The sequence below is a fragment of the Vidua chalybeata genome, chromosome 21 (assembly GCF_026979565.1).
Source record: "Vidua chalybeata isolate OUT-0048 chromosome 21, bVidCha1 merged haplotype, whole genome shotgun sequence".
Lineage (NCBI taxonomy): Eukaryota > Metazoa > Chordata > Aves > Passeriformes > Viduidae > Vidua > Vidua chalybeata.
Genome location: NC_071550.1, coordinates 11,227,038 through 11,247,140, shown reverse-complemented (window position 1 = coordinate 11,247,140; position 20,103 = coordinate 11,227,038). Strand labels below are relative to the sequence as shown.

The following is a 20,103-nucleotide window of genomic DNA, read 5'->3' as shown; positions in this document are numbered from 1 at the left end:
ACAATTTCATGAAGCCTTGCTGGCTGTGACCAGTGACTGTGTTGTCTTTTGGGTGTTTTTCAATAACTCCCAGAATAATCTTCTTCATAACTTTACTAGGCACTGAAGTGACACTGTCAGGCCTTTAGTTTCTGGGGTACTCCTTTCCCTTCTTGAAAATTGGGCCCTGTGGCCGAACTTCTGCTCTACAGTGGCCGTGGTCCTGTGGCTGGCATGAGGTATGTCTGATGGGATCGCCAGGTCCTGGTGTAACCTGTGCCAGGAGGTCCCAATGTCCCATCTTACACTCACACTTGGAAACATTGCAGGGTCTCAGGATTCTCTCAATGCAGCAGGAGTTGGATAGGCCCAGCTGTACCTCAGACATGGTGCAGACTCAGGCCACCTGCTCACAAATCCAGTTCCCCATTTTTGAAATAAAGTACCAATGAGAAGGATAAGAGTTAAAAATGCATGGAATCACTGAAGTAGTACAGGACAAATTCAAGGACAAATAAAAAAGTTATGAAAGATGAAGGAATGGTGAAGGAATAACCAAATCTGCAGGAACCAGGAGCCATGAACTGAGAAGTAAAGAGCAGGACACTACAAATCAAACTAAAATGCCAAATAACAACTTTGTTTGAACTTTGTGCTCATGAGCGTAGAAAAATCCTCACCTGTAGGCTGTGATTGCCCCTTACTCACAGTAGTCATCCTGCCTGCAGTCAGAGCCCAGTTGGGTAGGAGAACATGAGAAGACAGACAGCAGCTCAGACACAGCCACCTCCCTGCATGTGATTTCACTCAGGGAAGCTAGACCTCATCCAGATATGACCATCAGGTCAGGGAGAATCCCTGAGATTTGTCAAAGCTTCTGTTTCACATTCTGTTTCTTATTTTATGTGACTTGACACAGCTCCTGTTTAGAAGAGCCTTGGAGTTTTGAAACCTCCTTGCTGTGCTCCCCTTTACATGACATCTCTCCCTGATGTGGTTGCATGCCGTGCCTGCCCAGCGTGCAAATGAGTGCAGGTCTTTCGACACACATGGTGCCTACATAACCACCAACCCTTATCCATCAGAAAAGGCTCTGTCAGATCCAACTTGTAAATCAAGCCCTGCCTTTTCCTGCAGAACTTGCTGCCTTACCTTGAGGGAATCCCACCTCAGAGCTGTGGGATCTCATACTGTGAAAAATGCTAATCACTTGTTTTTAAATTTTAAAAATTTAATAGTAATAAAATAGTTATTAAAAATAGTAATAAAAATTAGAGCAGTAAGAATTTGGATCATTACAGTTAGGACAATAAAGGACAATAAAAAACAAAGAATTACGAATGTTCAGATGCTTTCCTCTTGAAAGCATGGCTCACTAACAAAGGATTAACCCTTAAAAGCAATAGCCTGTTGCATATCTCATACATGATGCATAGTTGCTTTTCAAACAAAGGGTGTTCTCTGGTTATGGTTAACTTCTTCCCTTTAATCTTGGTGGCTCCTTAAAATGGAGAGGAGGTGGAAGGATGCTTGTTTTTTCTGATAAAGAGGCAGTAACTCTCAGGTGTCTTGTTGCTGTTATCTCTGTGCAAAGAATTTCTTGATTATCTCATCCTTTTCTTGAGTTAATTAAAAATATCTTACATGGCATAGTTTCTATTATAGCATTATGTTATAACCTAAAACTATATCTATCACACTACTTCAAAAGGATTAATACAGTACTACAAAATAACTTTCCAAAATAACACATATAGTATTCAATTTAATATTTGCAAAGAGCCAATCATTTCAGATGCATTTTTCACACATACCCATAGGATTCTAGAAGAACCAAAGCAAATCATGCTGCTGCTGGCAAATGTGCTCCCATTCCCCAAATCCAGACATCCACAGAACAGGTTAGTCTAGCTACACACCATCCCCTCGGCTGGTTCTACAGCCCATGGCACTCTGTGTGTATGTCTTTTCTTCTGCCAAGCAATAAAAATGGTGACAGTTTGGATTAGTTATACCAGGCAGAAGAACCTCAGTGAACAGGAGGGAGGGATGCTTGGGCCAAACAAAACACAAACATGCAAGTAGAACAGGAAATTCAGCAAGAAAAAAGCTCCAGCTCACTGACAGTCAGGGTGCGGTATCTCACCAGGAGAGAGGCAGAGGTGGTTGTGTTTAGGACCTTGCTCCAGGCTTCAACATGTAAATACCCACTGATAGGAAAGGCAGGCGTGTGCTAGTGTCTTTACAAATGAATTGATTGGTGAGGGTCTTTAAGAGAAATGGGTGCTAATATCTTTGAAATGGGTCTTAATCTACAAACATCAAGCCGAACAAATTTGTTACAGAACCCAAACAGTTTGACCAGACAGTCTGAGCTTCTGAATTTCAGGATAATAGGAGAAATGGGTCTGCACAAAGTCTGTTGCAGAACCCAGACAGTCTGAACTTCTGGTGGATCTGCAGAACAAACCCCGAACTTCTTAACTTTGGGGGGAAATGTCAATACATGTTCAAGTGTAGAATATGTGGTAGGCAGTTCCAGAAGACTGTACCTTCCTAGTAACTCAGCCAATGGTGAAAGGAAGAGGGCAAAATGTGGCTGGGGGTTTAAGGAGAAAAGGAAGCTGTGTCCTGTGAAACTTCGAGAGAGATCCCACAGGGGTATGGCCCAGTGGACTCTCTCCCTTTATTTGAATAAAGTTGAAGGACTCTTCTGTCTACTTTGTGGATACTGGCTTTTCCACAGACCACCAGTATGTTCCCCAAAGAAATATGGTTTTACAGTAAGTCCCTGAACAAGGTGACAGGCTGATGAATTTCTGGCTGTGGCACCACTGTGACTGCTGTTGCCCTTGTCCACTCCTGGCCTTGTCAGCAGCAGGAGAATGGAGTTTGTGATAGGACAGAAGGATTGCTAGATGGATTCTGACTGGAAGCCTTGCAGCATCTACTGGACTTTCATTTAAGCCCCAGGTGATTCCCTCTATTTAAACTTTCTGTGCTAAGACTGGAGGAGAGGTGGCATGGTGAGAGAGGACGCAGTGACTTCTATTTCCTGCTAATACCAGTTCTTGCTCTGTGGACTGAGGTGAGCAAACAACCCACCATTCTCTGGACAGCTTATTTCAACAGCTCACCAGCTTTTCTTCTCCCAGCCCTTGTGACAGCCTCTGAGCCACTGGGCATCTACCAGACTTCCTGCATGCCGACCTTATGGGAGAAAAAAGAGTCTGGAAGTGAGAAAAAACACTTTATGGCAAGTGCCTGGCCCTCAGCAAGGCAAACAGAGCAGAAGGATGGAAAACACAATGCCATTGCAGAGCTGGGAAGATCGAACAAGATATCCCTTTCCAAAGGGAAAACTCTCCCACCGTGCTCTCCTCACTATTTTTAGCCTCTGCTGAGGGGTCTCCTTGGAGACAGATGCATTTCCGGATTGACACTTTGGTAGCCCAGTGGAAGTAATTCCCTGCTAGCTTTGAGACTGACAGAAGAGTTAACATCAATTGTGCTTAATTGTTCAGTGACAGGAAGTAGCAGGACTTGGCACCTGGACTGTTGTTGGCACAGCTCCTGGCCGAACCAACTGTGCCAGGTGGTGACCTGCACTGGCCAGGAACATACCCATTCTGGATGCAGCACTGCATGAGCCAGTGGCAGTGCTGGCTGTTCAATGTGCCAGGCAGCAGCACGCACACACTGAGTCCACAGACCTCTGGCTGGTTCCCCACCAGACCTTGCTTTCCCCTGGGAAGATGTGGCAACAGAGGTTCATAGCATCTGCTTGGACATGGTCATCAGGAGACAGACAACCTTGTGGCTGTAAATCACCATGTGTCCTCTGCAGCATCAAGATTTATATGTGAACACCTACCTGCTGCCGAAGCCATCACAGTGCTTAATCAACTGCTAAATCACCTATCAGCACCCTTCGATAGTCAGTGTCATGTAGGAAGGTGCCCCAGTCTCCAACATCAGCATTTCTTTACCCCAGTGCTCTGCTGAGGTTTGGTGCAGCTGCTCTGGTCTCTCCTCACAGAGGTGGCAATGCTGGTTGGTGAGACACACTGGGCTGCCACCAGCCTCCAACAGATGCCCTGTGCCCTCCCCAGAGAGGGGCGGTGATATGTTGGGTGTCACCACACCAGAGCTGTGTGTGTCATTGCCAGTACCCGCAGGCCAGGAGAGAGGGAGGGCTGGGCCAGGTCTGAATGGCAGCTGGTGCTTCCCAGTAGCTTGAAGGAAGGAGAGCTGAATAACTACACTGTTTATATTAAAAAAAAAAAAAAAAAAAAAAAAAAAAAAAAAAAAAAAAAGACATCTCTGTCTGTCAGAAGGGTCTGGGCTGGCCCCAAGACAAACTATACAGTGACAGAAAATAAACCCTCCCCTAAAAAAAAAAACCCAAAAAACCACAAAAAACAACCCCCCAAGAAGTCTTTTCCAAGAATACCCAAAATCTCCTTAACCTCATCCACTAGACCACCCTGAGGATGGAAATGTCAACCTGTCTCAAAGCAGCTTTGTCAAAGGCACTTTGGTACAGAAAATGCAGTAAGAGCAGGGCTGCCCTCAGCAGTTGTGTCCCAGCTCCTTGTGCTGGAGCAGGAAGCTCCACATGCACAGCAGTGAGAGTACCTCAGCTGAACTTGCAGACACAGTAAACACCACAAACTGGTGTCTCTGGCTCACTTTCCTGGTGGGATAGAGTGGTTAGGCACAAGACATTAAGGCAGTTCTGATTTCTCCCTGTTATTCCTGGCTGTTCCTGCAAAGTCAGAGATGGGGAAGGAACCTAGGGGAAATCCCCTTTTTTTTTTGCAGATCAAGCTTTGCTGAGCAGAGCAGCCTGTGTGCTGATGCTACCAGAGCTGAGCAGCACCATAGTGACTGCCTTGTTTTTGGAGTAGGAAGCAAAGGGAAGCACTGATTCCTTCTTTCCGTATCCTCAGCAGGTGTGAACCTGTTCAGTCAAACACAGCTAAGCCAAGCAGACATCTCAAACAGGTAGGATGGGTCTGGGAAATTTATGAAAAGAAATGAGTTAAAGAAAAGCAGACTGTGAACAGCTCAGCTGCAGCACGGAGAGCAGCTAGAGCAGGACCTTGGTAGAGAAAAGCCCTCTTGAGGGTCTCCAGAGGCTGCTGTGATTTACCTGGGAGCCTGGGGCTGGCAAGGCTGAGTCTCTGTGGAGAAGTGGCAAGAATTGAATGACAAGCCAGAAGTAGGACCAAGGTGCTGAAGACACTTGGATGAAGTCTGACTGGACAGGGAATCTGATGGCAAGTGGAGCACAGCAAGGGCCAGGTGGGTGGGAGGACTTAAGCCCCAAGTAGCTTCCACCCTCTTCCTTTGAAGCCAACTCAGAGCTAAAGGGAATCACCCCTGGCATGCATGTGGCACAAGAAGATGTCTGTGGCACAGGAAGATGTCCATGACACAGGTAGTCTCACAACCTGATCACTTGGACAGTGGTTCATCACCTTTCCTGGCCATCACCCTTCTCCAGCAGGGTTGTTCCCTGATGCTCCTCTCAGCATCGTGAGCATCAGTCCAGGGTGGAGGGGTCTGGAGGTGCTGGCACATGGCTGCCCAGAGCCCCTTGAGCAAACTGAAGTGCCTGTGATATGGGAATCATAACACCAGGGCTTTGCAGTCTGCTGTGTTGCAATGGACTCTCTGATGAGGGGGTTTGCAGAGGAGGCAGCACCTTGCACTAGGATTAATATGCTGCTGCGTCTAACAGACACAGCAGATTTCCGTGTAAAGTAGAGAAACTCATTCTCTTACCAATGCCAGTGCATATTAAGTTTGTAAAAGATAAGATCCAAATCCTGTTTCTCTCACTTTTGTCAACACTGGTGGGTTTTCCCCTCTTTTTTTATGTCTGTGGTTCAATAGGGCCCCTACCCCATCTCCTGCTGGCTGCTGGCCACTGGTGCCTTACCAGCCACGGCACTGGGAGGATGGGATTCTAGTCCCTCTGTCAGTATTTATTTAGCCCGTGGCACCGGACAAATACGCCACACAGGACTCTTCTGTGCTGGTGCACTACAACCCCCTCCTGTAGGGATGCTGCATTGACTGACACTTCTTGGATGTGTTTGCAAAGGTGGCAGTAAGAGTGAATATACCATCGTTGGGATTTTCCTTGTCCCTGTTCACTAATCACATTGTCTCTGAAGTCTTTAGAAATTGTGCTGGTTTTGGCTGGGTTAGCGTTAATTATCTTCACGGTAGCTGTTATGGGGATAGGTTTTGAATTTGTGCTGAAAATATGGAGACAAAAATATAGTGTTGACAATACAGAGATATTTTTCTTATTGCTGAGTGGTGCTTGTACAGCCCCACGGTCTTTTCTGCTTCTCACCCTTCCCCATTATGGAGGGGGATAGGGGTGCATAAGGTGTTGGGGGGGATACACGGCCAGGACAGTTGACCTCAACGGACCCAAGATATATTCTGGACTATACGACATCATGCTCAGTATATAAAGCGGGGGGAAGAAGGAGCAAGGATTTGGCGTTTGTCGCGGTCCCTCGTCGCCAGGGGAAGGTCGGGCTCCTCCCGCAAAAGGAGCGGGACCCCAGCGACCCGCGGGCCTGGGGCGGAGCGGGGCGCCGCGTGCAACTCAAATCGCCGTGCTACCTTTCAGCCAATGGCCGGAGCACCTTCCCGCCGCCAGCCAATGGGAGCGCGGCACTCTCCGCCGCCAGCCAATAGGTTCGAGGGGCGGAGCTTGGAGTAACGCTCGGAGCGGCGGCGATGGCCCCGGAGCGCCGTGACCGCTCGCTCCCCGCCGGTACCGAGGGTCTTCCCCGGGTTTTCCTGCAGAGCCTGCGGACTCTTTTCGATATCCTCGATGACCGGCGGCGAGGCTACGTGCACCTGCGGGAGATTGAGTCGCGCTGGCGGGGAGCGGAAGCCCAGGAGCTGCCCGCTGGGGTGATGGAAGGGTTGCGGCAGGCGGCGCCGGCCAGCGGGTACCTCACCTTCGAGAGGTTCGTACAGGGGCTGCGGGCGGCCCTGCCTGGGACTGAGCCGCCGGTGGAGGGTGGCAGCGGCGAACAGCGGAGCGCGGAGAAGCCGCCAAGCCCTCGCTGTTCCGAGGAGCGGCGGGGGAAGAGCACCGGACAGCGGGAACCGGGGCACGGCCAGCCCCGAGGCCGCGGTGAGTGGCGGGACTGGACTGGGGGCTTCGGGCTCGCGGGGGTGATGGCAGCGCCAAGGCCGGGGACTGGCGCTCGGAGGTCGGAATGGGATTCCGCGGCTCACCCCGCTCCCCTGTGCCCTCCTCTGGGCTCAGAGCCAGCGGTTCCCGCAGGGCCGGTGTAAATCTGGGGGACCAGAGTTACTGTTAGTACTGGTTTGGCTTCGCTGAACTCCGATTCCAGTGCGAATATCCCAGCGCCGCCGCCTGCCCAGGGCTGTGCTCCCCTCGCGATGCGCTGGGCTATTTATAGCGCTGACAGGAGGAATTAAGGGCTTTGCCGTAATGTGTCCGTGGTTGTCCCCTGGCGTAGAGTCTGTCCTGACCTTCTCCGGGGGTGGGTGGCACAGCTGGGCGTTTCGGAGAATGGCTGGGTCCTGGGGACCCCCAAAGCCGAGCAGCTTCTCTGGGGTGAAGCTGCGGTCACAGAGCGGCCGTGTGCTCGGTGGGCTTTGCGCTGGGCTGGCTTTCAGGAATGATTCCTTCACGATGTCATGCATGGTTTAGAAAAAAAATGCAAAACCTGATCCAGCTTTTTGGTTTGGATCATTCCACGGCACTATTCCCAATAACAGTTAATCAATTAATAAATGGGAGAGCAGTACCAGGACGATGTGCTCTGCTGTCCTAGGCTCTGTCCACAGAGCTCACCTGTACATCCCTCTGGACTCTGCCCTTTCCATGGGATCTGGGCTCCCTGTGCTGGCTCTGCCAGAGCCCTCCAGGGTGGTACACTGACCTTAGCATGGGGGAGACTGTTTCACTGGCATCTTGATTTGTTGCTAGTCAGTAGAAGATGTTATAAGGAAACGAGGCTTCTGGGCTTATCTCAGTAGGTAATAATGCTTTATCTAGGTTTGTGAAGTGCTTTGAGATCAGAGGAGACAAAGTCTGTGTGGAGTGCTGGTACACGTTATTGCACCACCTGAGTGCAGTGACTTCCTCCACCTTGGGAAGGTCAGGCTGGTTTGCCTTCCCTTCCCAACCCAGTCTGTTCTGCTGGGTGGAGAAGAAACTTTTAACTGTGACTGAGGTTCTCTGCTTACCATTTTTGCCTCCAGACTAACCACTGGAGCTACATCTAAGGGAATATTATTAAGCAGATTAACTTTTCTATCATCAAGAGTGTAAATCTGGAAAAACCTGAAAAAAATCTGGCTTGGTGAATAGACAGCAGGTTGAAAGCTCTGCCCTGGGAAGAAGCAAGCAGATGACTGCAGCAGCTTTCTGCTTGCTGAGGATCTTTCCATTACAGGGTGATGTTCCATAACTGTCCAGAGCCTGTGGGCAGGGTTAGTGCCTCAGCCCTTGCTGCCAGCATCCCACACTGCAGGGCTGTATTTTGGCAAGAGGCCTGAGTTTCGGGTTCATTTGGCAGCTTAGAAAATGGTACAACTCAGTTACTCCATCTCTTTTAGCTCTAGATCCTGCACAACAGTGCGCCCCTCCACACGTGGTTTCCCAGGGTGCAGTTGAACAGGTGGATGTTCTCAGCTGGCTGCAAGGGAGTTGGGCAGTGCTGTGGCAGGATATGGCTCCATCCCTGCTGCGGAGATGTGTGGTGGGTGCTGGGAGCTGCCTGTGGCTCCAGGAAGACCTGTCTTCACTAAGATTATATCATTTGGGTGTGAGGCTACTCTGAGCTTCCAGCTGCATGTGGTGCATGTCTGTAAGACCCCGACCAAGTGCAGTGAGATGATGTATCAGTGCTCGTAAGCTACAGTGAGTGTGAGGAAATGCTCCCTGCCTGCGTTTTGGGGGAAGAGGGTGCTCACAGAGTGCCTCCCCAGCTCTGCTTTAGGTCTGAGGAGCATCTACACATGTCAGACGTGATTTGGATGTGACTCACGGCAAAATGGCAGAGGTTGGGGTCAGGTGGTTCTCCTGGCATGTCCAGGGGTGCAGTGAGCCAGTGGGACACCAATTCTGTTCCCTCTCCCACACTAACCTCTGCTAGCATGTGGGCAGAAGTGCTTCTGAGGTCCCTGCTTAAGTCAGCTTCCAGCTTCTCTTCAGCCCAGCAGTGCTGGTGCAGTCTGCAAGCTGCTGCTTGGCACCCCATGGTCCCTGAGGAGCCAACAGGACCCACTGGACACAAGGATGGTGAGGTGGATATTGGAGAAGTCACAGGGCAGGGAAGTCACCATAATGATGTCCCTATGTTATGGTGCCTGGTGTCTTGTCACAGCAGTGTCTGAACGCATCACTCTTGGGGGTCTTTAGCCCAGTAGTTCCCCTGTGATCTGGGACCTGGAGAAGTCAAGGCACAGAGCAGAAAGAGCCCAGGAAGTGTGTCATGGCCCTGGGCACTGGCTCCTCCTCAGCACAGTGCTTTCCCTTGGTTCAGAGGTGACTTGGCTCTAGCAGCTAGAGAGCTGCTGTTGGCACTAACTGGAGGGAGGGGATGGTTTGTAGGGGCTTCTCTGGGCCATTGGCAAGGATACTTGTGGAGAAGTGTAAAACAACCATGAGTTGTCTACTAACCCTGAGGGAGGAAGGAGCCTGTCCATTATCACATGCCAGGATCTCTTCCACCTCTGGTGATCTGATCCTGTTCTTTCCCTGAGAACAACTATCCCAGCTCATTAGCAGGGGTCCTGTTTTTAGCCACTAGCTTGTTAGCTCAGGTGTGCAGAGCTCGATTGGTTGACCAGGAGCTCCTGCTTATCACGGGTGCAGCTCAGCTCAACCCAGCACTTTTAAGTAACTGCAGCAAAAAAAAAAAAAAAAAAAAGTGTTTCAACATGTGTTTGTCCTGCAGCTCCTACCAGAAGTGCTCCTGGCTTTGCCTTGGGATTCTTACTGTTGAGAGTATCCTTGGTTTTGGGGCTGTTCCTCAGTTTTTTGAGCAGGATATACTACATGTCCTAGGTCTGTTAGGACACTGTACGTGGTCACACAAGTCTTGCTGGGTTCCTCCCAGATGGATTTGGGTGTATGAAACCAAAGGGAGCTGGCAAAGCAGATGGATAGGTGATACCAAAGACTTTGTGTTCACAAACGCTTTGTATTCACTGATGTGCTAGAGAACTGTCTGTGCCAGATTACTTGCTCGGAGGTGCAGTGAGATACTGTGATGGACCAGGAGGACTTTGCCCATGACATGGTGACTTCTTTCCCCAGTGACACAAAGTGACAAAGTGAGGTGTTGCATTGCCTGCCGCCCCGAGCCTGTCTCCTATCCCTGAAGCAGTGTGACCGTGGCAGCAGAGGCAGCCCTGGTACAGCCTTCTTGCCTCATATCGTTCCTCTCTCATGTCCATGTGCTCAGCTGAGGAAACTTGTGAAGCAGAGGGAAAAAAAGTGCCAGCCCCTGTGGTGGCACACACCCTGTCCTGGGACTCACAGCCCTTCGTGTGCCTGCAGCAGGGAATGTGCCAGACCTGAGCCAGGCAGCTCTGGTAGGATGTGCAAGGGGTGGGGGGTGCCTGGCAGATGCGTGGGGAGCTATCTTGGGAAGAGGGCGTTTTCCCCCACTGCCTGCCATCACTTGCCGGCTCCCTGCTGCTCATCTTGAAAAGCCAAGTTGGGAATGGAACTCTTGAGGAGGGCTGTGTGCAGGGAGCAGGCAAGCTGTGGGACTGAGGGGGTGGCATGAGAGAGGGTGTGCTGGGCACTTGGCTGGGGACTGGGGCAGGAAGGAAGGAGCACCAGGCTGTTATCCAGATTTGCCTGGGGATGCTGGCTGCACCCCTGGCTGCCCTGATGCTGTGGTTTGGGACAATGGGGTGTCAGGGTTCTGCTCTAGCAGCTCATATAGCAGTGGATCAGAGCTGGCTTGGCTGTGACTGCAGCACTGGGTTTCTGGTGAGGGTGGGCAGTGTGGGGCTTGTATGGCTTTCACTGCAGGAGCCCAGGGAATTCCTGCCCTGGCTGATAGGCAGGAGGAGCCTGATCCAGCCTGGAACCTGCCAGTATGAATTTAATCTTCAGAAAAAGGTTATGCATAGATTTACATCAGCACCCTGTGTTTTTAGTAGTTTGGTCTTTTGCACGATAGGATGTTGGGGTTTTAATAAAATTTTGGAAAATCTACAGTCTGATTTACATTATGGTTACATAATAGACATAGTGTCTGGGCTGGATACTCACATGGCCAAGTCCATCAGCAGAGCTGATGCCACCTGAGTGCAAGCAAGGTGTCCCATGAGGATACATGAGGGCAGGCAATATCACTAATGGCTTAGTTGCCCGGGCTGGGAGTGGACCAGCTTTTCCTGGAAGCTACTCGTTTTCTACAGAAGATGACTGAGATCTGTTGCCAGCCTGGCACAGCTGACTCAATCACTCCTGGCATCTGTTCTGCCTGGACAAAAACAGGAGCAGGCACTCAGGCTGGTGGTTTGCTCAGTCTCTCCCTGTTTGCAAGACCACCCTGCAGATCATCTCACAGAAGTGGCCCTGGGGAGGATTTTGGTGAAAGTAGCTTGTGGCCTCCTGCCTTCCTCTGTTCCAGGTGGTGATGCAAAGTCTGCTGGGCAGCCCCAGGAAGACAGTGGCTACCCAGGGGCTGGGGACACTCGGAGGCATCAGAGAGGCCGTGCAGAACACCGGAGACACACCATCACCAATGGCGTGGACTTCAGCATGGTAAGGGAGTGTTGTGGGCTCCCATGAAGGGGAAGGTGGGTTGCAGGGGTCCCTCATTGCTGACGCCATCTCTGGGCTTTGGCTTCCTCGCTGCCCACCCTGCAGAAGCGAATTGTGGGACGTAAGGCAAATCCTGATACTTGGATATGAAGGTCTGTTGATGTGTGTGGATGTATATTATTTCCAAGGTGCTTTCCTGAATCGTGCCAGACAGGAAGGAGGTGGATCCTTCCCCCAGAATGGGGTCAGCCCATGAAGCCAGTGTGCTGGCTGCCTTCCCCATGGGCAAGGCCTTGGGAAGAGGAAGACAAAGGTGGAGGTGTGGGAACAGATGGATCTCTGGGCCTTAAGAGCACTCCAGCGAGGGTCAGGTATGCTTTGTGCTGGCAAGCAGTGGGGCCAGGCTATGCCCTCTCCCAGATGGTCCATGTAGATCAGGGCTCAAACTTGCAGGTCCTCTTGGCTTCCGACAGACTTCTTGCTAGCAAAGCAGAGAAATCCACACTGAATTTACCAAGGCAGCCCAGGATGGAGGGGTCTGCTCCCCTCTCTCCACCGCTGAGTGGAGAGACTTGGATCAAATTGCCTGGGTGATCTCATTTGCTCCCAGGTGAAATGGAGTAGCTGCCTGGGCATGTTGTCCACAGGCTCAAGCTAAATTGTCCTGGGCAGAGAGCCAGGACCAAGCTTGCAGGATGAGTACTTGGTGGCACTGTCACCACTGCATTTTCACCCCTTGCACCCTGGTGTCACCCTGCTCCTGCAGCCCAACAGGCGTGACCAGCAGTGCCTAGCCTGTCGCTGGCCTATGGGGACACAACATTCCCCAGCGCCAGCCTGGGGAGGGGATGTTTGTGCAGGTCGTTTGCTGGGCTTGCAGCCATGAGAGGGACCTCTGCTGGGAGGTGCTGATAAGAAGTGATAAATGTCACTCTGTGTGTCTAGGATTGAGGGCTCTGCTTCTTGGGGGCTGGGGAGAGAGGAAGGTCTCTGCTTCCCTTCCCTGTGTGTGCAGCTCTGGGCTGGAGTACATCTCAAGGTCCTCTGTGAGGGGAGTATTTGCCACCATGTCTGTCCCCAGTTCTACTATAAGCATTCTTGCTCAAGGCTTGTGTTGCCCTGGTCTCTATTCCCCCAAGGTGTCATGTGGGCAGTGGGAGGGATGTCGCCTCCTGCCCTCTCTCCCTATATGTTGCCAAGTGCTGCACTGCCTTTCTGTGCTTTTGACCCCAGAGAAAGGGTGTCTCAGCCTTCCCTGACATCCTGAGCACAGCCTTAGGTACCATTTCCAAGCCTACAGAGACAGCTAGAACAGGTTTGAGCCCAGCAAGGACTGAATCTTTGTACTGTCACCTCCTTTACCCCTTCCTGCCCCAATGTTGGGCTCCCAAGGAAAAAAGAACACTGTCATTAGGCTAATTTGCCTAAAGCCCTCGGGGAATGGGAGCACTGGTGTCCATCCTACATCTCGAAGTGCACCCTCCTGAGCAGGGAGCAGAGCTGTGGAGGCTGTGCTGCAGCCCCAGGACCCTTTGCACCCTTTCATCTGGTGCTCACTCGCTCAGCTGGTGTTTTTCCAGCCAGTCCCTCATCTGTTGGCCTTATTTTCCCATGGCAATGAGGGTGGCTGGGATGAGACCTTCCCTGAAAGGCAGAGCACTGTCATTTGTAAGCAGCCCAGGGCACAGCTCTGTCCCCTCCCCTTTACAAGCCACTGAGCACCAGCTCAGTGTACAGTGTACAAGTACAGTGCTTTGTCTTTTTCCTGCCCCAAGTGTCTCATCCTGGTGAGATGCTGCCTGTCCCACACTGGGCAGGTCTGGAAGTGTCCCTCTGCTCTGTGGGATGCTCCCTCTTCCTCTGGTCTCTGTGTTGGCTAGCGAGCCCTGTGGGAGAAGGGCAGGACAGGCAGCAGTGGGCTGCACCCCCAGCTGGATGGATGGGGGTCCTTGCCACATACAGCACCTTCTTCGTGCCCCTCAGCAACAGCACTAAGGCTCTGCACTTCTTCCTCTGGGTGCGTCCCTTTGGGCCATTGGAGAAGGGTGCGGGGGGGAGTTTTTGGGTTGCAAAGAGCATTTCCAGGAGCAGCAGGAGCAAGAGCAGCCCCAGTGTAATGGGTGGCAGGTATGGGATGCGGAGAGGCTTTGGGGCTGGCAGTGAGGATGTGGAAATACTGATGGCCTGAAGAAGGTCTTGGTATGGTGCCACTTATCCACAGGTTTCTGTTCAGGGTCACTTCTGAGCTGCACCACTTCTGATGCACTCCAAAGGAGGAGGTTCTGGTGCATCCAGCATTTTCTGGGTGACCAAAGTCTCTGGTGCCTGTGGAGCCCAGGCTGTGCTGTGGGTGAAGGCCAGGCTGTGTTGTGGCAAAGAAGGCAGAGGTAGTGAGGCAGGAAGTTCCCCGTACCCTTGGGAGCTGGGGGAACAGCCTCATATTGAAAAGAGGAGAAGGGTTGTGGGGTCACAGGGTGAGGGTGATGAATGGGTCACTGCATCAGTTGCTCTGTTCCCCAGGGATGTCCCCTCATCCCTCTCCACGTCTCTGATTGCCGGTGCCAGCATGATGCCAAGGGGCAGCAGGAGCAGAAGGTGACAGTGGAATGAGGGCCGTGGATCCCCTGTGGATGTGGGTGAAGCCCCCTGCTCTGTGGCAGCCTTGGTTCCTGCTTGGCTTATTCCAAGGGGCTGCTCTGGGAACAGAAGCCCCAGGCACCCTCATAGCAGCTCTCTGGGCACAGCAAGGCCCCCACTGCTCTCCAGGTGATACTGGTGCTGGAGCCTGAGCAACTGGCAGAGATCTTCTGCAGAGAGGTGTGGTGTGCTATGCTCTGCTCAGCTTCATGTGCCTCCAGGGATGAGGCAGACTGGGGAAACAGGGCTGCAGTCTTTCTCTGACTTCCAGCCTGCACGGTGAGCTAGACTCTTCAGTGCTCACCAAAATACAAGTGTGTCTGTTCTGGTGCTGACACTCACACCCCAAAGGGAGCTGGGGGCAGCTGCAGGCTGCCTCCTGCTGCCTCCCTGGGTAAATAGGTGAAGAAACCTGTACCTGCAATGGTGAGCAGGAGGGTAAAGGTGACCCAAGTGTCCTTCACACAGTTTGATTGTTTCCCAAACTGGAGAACTTTTCTTCCAAAAATCTTCCTCCAAAGCAGCGTCAGGCAGCAGTCATTATCCTGCTCCTCTTCAGCTTTTCATGGGGAAAGGGGCTGTATCCACATTCCCCCACACCTCATGAAGAAACCAACTCCTGGGACTTGAGAAAGCCTTGGTGGGGAGTGGGTGACATCCATGTGCTCTGTCCTGCAGCTGAAGTACATGAAGGAGCTGGAACAGGAGAAGGATTTCCTGTTGCAGGGCCTGGAGCTTATAGACCGGGCTCGAGAGTGGTACCACCAACACATCCAGCTCATGCAGGAGCACCAGCGGCTCCTGGGGAGGAGGAGAACCAGTGCTGTGAGTCTGGGGCTTCACCTGGCTACATGTGGGTTTGGAGAACAGGGCTGGGAGGTGGCTGGACCTGGAGCTGACCCCATGGTAACCTCCAGCCTCTTCTTCTTCCCCATCCTGCAGGATTTCTCTGAAGGTGGCCAGAGCCACCTGGGGTGCCTGATCCCCAAGCTCCAGGAGGTGAACCGCTGCCTGGGTGACCTTCTTTCCACTGCCAGCAAGGTGAGAACAGCACATCAGCAGCTTGAGGTTATTTCTGTGATCTTAGGACTCATCCTGTCCCTCCTGTGTTGGGGGATGGGCTGACATTGGAGCTGCCAAAGTTTCCGCCAGCTCTGGAAACGTGATGGAGGACAGCCAAGAGGACAGCACGGCTGACTTCACCACACTCCAAAGTGGGCTGGAGGATGCTTTGGGGGCCTAAAGGAGATCCCCAAAAAGGTACTGCCATTGTCAAGGGAGTAAGGAGCCCGACCTCCTGAGGTACTGAGTCAGCCAATTCAGAGGTGACTGTCCTGCTGGGTAGAAGCCAGGCACTGGCATGAATGCTTCCCCATTCACGGGGCTGGAGACCCTGTGATGGCCTGTGCTGGGATTTTAATCTTCTACTAGGCTTCTCTCAGTTCTTTTTTGCCATAGAAACATCTCACCTTGAAGAAGGCCTGGGAAGGGCCACAGGGTAGAAGGCTCAGTGTCTCATCCCTTCATCTTCTCTACAGACAGCAAACCCCTCCCCAGCACTGAGCAGGTTGGTCCCTGTGACATCCCCAGCCTCCACAGGCTCCCAGCAAGCCATCAACATGCTGAAGGAGCAGAATCGGCTTCTCACCAAGGTGAGTGGAGGTAGGGGTGGAGGAGATGTCCTTGGGGGTGCTGGGAGAGGAAGGGGATGGGATGGGGCTAGGGAAGGAAGGACAGGCAGTGGGAAGTATTCCTTCAGCTTGGCCAGACTTGGTCATCCCAGAGAAGGGGGTGTGGGCTGCATGTGGAGACCTTCTGGCACACAGCTATGCCCAGCTGTCTCCAGCTGTTTGCTGGGTGAGTCAGTGGCAGGGATGGGGCAGTCCTGCCAGAGGGAAAAGACTGTGACAAATGGAGGTCATGAGAGAGTGCAGAGGCTGTAGCTGGGGACTGTCAGGGAAGAGATGGTCTACCATCTCAGGCCAGGGCCAGGCTCACTGCTCACTGGGACAGGTTTTCTCTCCCAGCACATGGCCACAAAGATGCTCTGGGGGTTGGAGTCCCTCTGCTCTGGAGCCAGGCCAGGACAGCTGGGGGTGTTCACCAGGAGAAGAGAAAAGCAGGGAGTCCTCAGAGCCCCTTCCAGGGCCTAAAAGGCCTCTATGAGAGCTGGAGAGAGACTTTGAATAAGGACCTGGAGGGATAGGACAAGGGGGAATGGCTTCCTACTGCCAGAGGGCAGGGTTAGATGGGATAGTGGGAAGAAATTGTTCCCTGTGAGAGTGGTGAGGCCCTGGCACAGGGTGCCCAGAGAAGCTGCCCCATCCCTGGAAGTGTTCAAGAACAGGTTGGACAGGTCTTGGAGCAACTGGCTCTAGTGGAAGGTGTTTCTGCCCCTGGTTAGGGGCTGGGATGAGATGGGCTTTACTGTCCTCCTACACAAAGCCTGTGATTCTGTGGTTCTATGAAATTCTAACAGCAACACAACCAGTTGCCAGCAGTTTCCTTCTCTAACCAGCATTTTCCTCCCCTGTCTTGTGCAGGAGGTGACTGACAAGAGCGAGCGCATCACCCAGTTGGAGCAGGAGAAATCTGCCCTGATCAAGCAGCTCTTTGAGGCTCATGCCCACAACAACCATGAGATGAGCCAGCTGGACTCCACCTTCATCTAGTACATGCCTCCCCTGCCCCATCCCCAAATGTACCTGGGGGTTTCAAGGGACTCTTGCCCCAAATTCACAGCTGCTGCTCCAGGTGTTGTGTCTCAAGGTCTGGGGCTGCTGGTGGCATCTCTGTGCGAGGAAGGCAGGACCCCTCTTGGGGAGCATCTGCTGATGGCTTATCAGCCATGCTGCTCTCAAGCTGCTCCTTTCCTGGTTCTAAGTGGGCTGCAGGGATGCTGTCCCCAGCCCTGCGACCCCCAGCATGCAGGAGACATGGATGCTGTCTGTGCTGCCTGTGTGGGGTAAGCTGCTGTAGTCTTGCTGACTTAGACTGGATTTTGGGTGCTCTTGGGAAAAAGTGGTGTATCTTCAACACTAGCCAGCATCTCCAGACAAGCCTGGCCCTTAGAGGGTGCTGGCTCCTGCTTGTGTTGCTGTTGGAAGACAAGATTGGAAATCCAAGGAGGCATGCTTGGCCCCTCTCTGCTGCCCATGTTCTGCCTGCCAGAGGCACTGTCCTGGCCATGTAGTGGCCAAACTGGTGGTCCTCATGGCAACCGCTCTGTTGTGTTTGTGGTAGTGATACCATAGTTGCTGTTTACATGTCTGTAGGCTCCTGTAGGGAATGAGCCATAGACCCAACCAAGATAGCCTACACCTCTGAGCTGCTGATTTGGGCTGTTGACAAGTTGAGACAGATACCTTACTCTTTACTTGGCTTTACCTGGCAAATACTTCCTGATATCTGCCAGAATTAGATTATTTTCATGATGACCGTGAAAGGAGAAGTGATGTTCCATAGCCTGAGGATGCTCACATCAGCCTGACCTCACAGAGGGGCTTTAGAACTTGGTTTTGTATTTAACTGAGTGTGGGACAGAGCAGAGGCTGACAGGCTCTTCCCTGTGCACATCTCCACATGGAGAAATGGCAGCTCTGCCTCACATGATTGCGGAGGCTACTACCAGGGATGACATCTTGACTGTGAGTTGCACTCCTCTGCAGGTGTCTTGAGGGGTGGTGGTGGTTCAAGATGGGGTCCTATTAGATGGCACATCTCAGGACTCCTCCTGCTTCCCACCCAGCTCAGTGATGATGCTTGAGCTGAATGACATTTGACTGTGGCTTGGAACTTGGTACCTGTGGTACTTTCACTGGAGAGCTCATTTAGCACAGCCTGGCCCTCTGTATCCCCAAGGCCAGGACCTTTCTCTCTGGTGTTGTTTCATGGTCTGACTCTCCAGGCATGATGCTGGGCATTGAGCTGAGCTGGGCAGAAGGTGCTGACTCTGCCCTGAGCTGACACATGCAGGCCAATTCTGTTCTCATTTCTGTTCTTATCTGTCAGGACTCTCTGTCCCATCCACCTGTTCTCTTTGAGACTGATCCTGAGCTAAAGCTCACTGCAAGGCATGAATCCCTGGTCTGCCCTGTGCCTGCAGCTGGACTGGGGATCAGCAGAGTACCAGGGAGATGGTGGAGGAGAGGCAGCAAGGCCATGGTTAGTCATGTCCCCTGTCTGCAAGGGTGTTGGGTGTTAGTTGTCCCCTGGGCATCACTGCCTGCCATTCTTTTTGTGATGCCTCTTCTAGTGTCCAGTACCTGTTTTGCCTGAGGTTAATTAGAACTGACCCTTTTTATGAGGGTTACCTGTCTGTAGGGATAATAAAGTGGGGTGACCTATTTAATTTATCCTTCTATCTCTTCCCTAAATCACCCCACCTACTGCTGTCAGCCCTGAAGTCCCTGCCTGTCCTGTCTCTCAGAATGCAGGGGAAACTGAAGCTGCAATCTGGTGAGCAAACAAAGAGCCCAGAGGTCTCTGCACCTGGACGTGTTTCCATGTCCTTTCCCATCACCTCTGGGCTTCCCAGGGACTGGGGATACCCTGTCCCCTGCTGTGGGGCAGGGTCTTAAAGCCACCTGCACCCCTTCCAGGTGCTGTAGCCTCATCTGTCTACTCCTCCAGAAGCTGTGCTTGGGGCTCACACTGCTCAGGCAGTGCTGGTGCAATTCACAACTTCTTATTTACTTTTAAGTACCCTTTCTCAGAGCTGCCCCACAGTGATGGCAACAGTGGCTGGTGCTCTGCAATGACTCCTTCCCACAGGGTCAGCCACAGGGGACCTCAGTGGAATGGCATGTGTGGCACGTGTCCCTCTGCCCTATGCTGAGATGGCAACTCATAAAGGGTGAACCTGAGTCTCTGCACTGATTGGGGCACCCTCCTTTCGCAGGCTGTGGGGTGAACCCTGCACCCTGCAGAGGCTGAGCCTCCCCTGCGGGGAGCAGAGCCAAGAGGGAGACCCCAGTCCGCTTACTGGCAGCTGGCAAAGGAATCTCTGCCATGGCCTCTTCCAGGTGCTGCTTAGGGCAGCCACTAGTTCCAGCTGGGGCAGGAAGAGGGTTGGTAACTGCCTTTGGTTCCCATTTCATGCCTTTGCTTGGGTGTGCAGCCCATGAGGGCTTCGAAAGAAAAAGAAAGTCACAGTTCCCTTGTCAGACTGCTTCAGGGCAGCGCTCTCTGCCGCAGCCCAGGGGGGTTGTCCCTGGACAGCAGAACTGGCCCCCATCTCACTTTCTGTGAGGCTGCAGCAGGTTGTGGGGTAGCCCTGGCAGTGCCACAGCCCAATGGGACCAGGTTTCCCCTGAGAACTGCGGAGTTCACCTCACACAGTCACTCTGGCCTGGCCACACTGTTTCTAGGCCCCTGATGGGCCTGACCCTCCCCTGTGGGTCTGGGCTGTGTCCACTTTGGCAGCCTTAACTGTGGGGGCTGGCTCAGGAGCCATGAGACCTGCGTTTGGGGCCACGCCTGTAAGTGATGTGTATGCTGGAACACGTGGGTGAGCATGTTCCATTCTCTTCAGGCCTTTTCCTGCTGGAACTGGTTTGGTGTAGATCTGTGGCATGTCCAGGGCTCTGATAACTGTTGGAACCCACTGTGTGAAGCTGTGGTTACACTGGGAATGGATGGAGCAGGGCTTTGCTGCCCCTAGCCAGGACAGCTCCTGCCAACCCACC

At 52.5% G+C, this 20,103-nt stretch overlaps 1 protein-coding gene across 1 annotated transcript; it reads left to right on the top strand.

Moving 5' to 3' along the window:
* The first annotated feature begins 6,624 nt into the window (after window positions 1–6,624).
* SAPCD2 (suppressor APC domain containing 2) lies at window positions 6,625–18,771 on the top strand. Its single transcript, XM_053962281.1, has 6 exons — window positions 6,625–7,150; window positions 11,646–11,779; window positions 15,095–15,241; window positions 15,359–15,457; window positions 15,955–16,068; window positions 16,960–18,771. Exons 1-6 carry the CDS (start codon window positions 6,745–6,747, stop codon window positions 17,086–17,088), a joined length of 1,029 nt encoding a protein of 342 aa, XP_053818256.1. The 5' UTR covers window positions 6,625–6,744; the 3' UTR covers window positions 17,089–18,771.
* The last annotated feature ends 1,332 nt before the right edge of the window (window positions 18,772–20,103 follow it).

What these genes read in the sequence shown, in the direction of transcription:
- SAPCD2 (XM_053962281.1), top strand. Translation starts at nt 6,745, where the DNA reads ATGGCCCCGGAGCGCCGTGACCGCTCGCTCCCCGCCGGTACCGAGGGT. An exon ending in GGAGGAGGAGAACCAGTGCT is followed by an intron (nt 15,242 to 15,358) that starts GTGAGTCTGGGG and finishes CCCATCCTGCAG; the next exon opens with GATTTCTCTGAAGGTGGCCA. An exon ending in TTCTTTCCACTGCCAGCAAG is followed by an intron (nt 15,458 to 15,954) that starts GTGAGAACAGCA and finishes TCTTCTCTACAG; the next exon opens with ACAGCAAACCCCTCCCCAGC.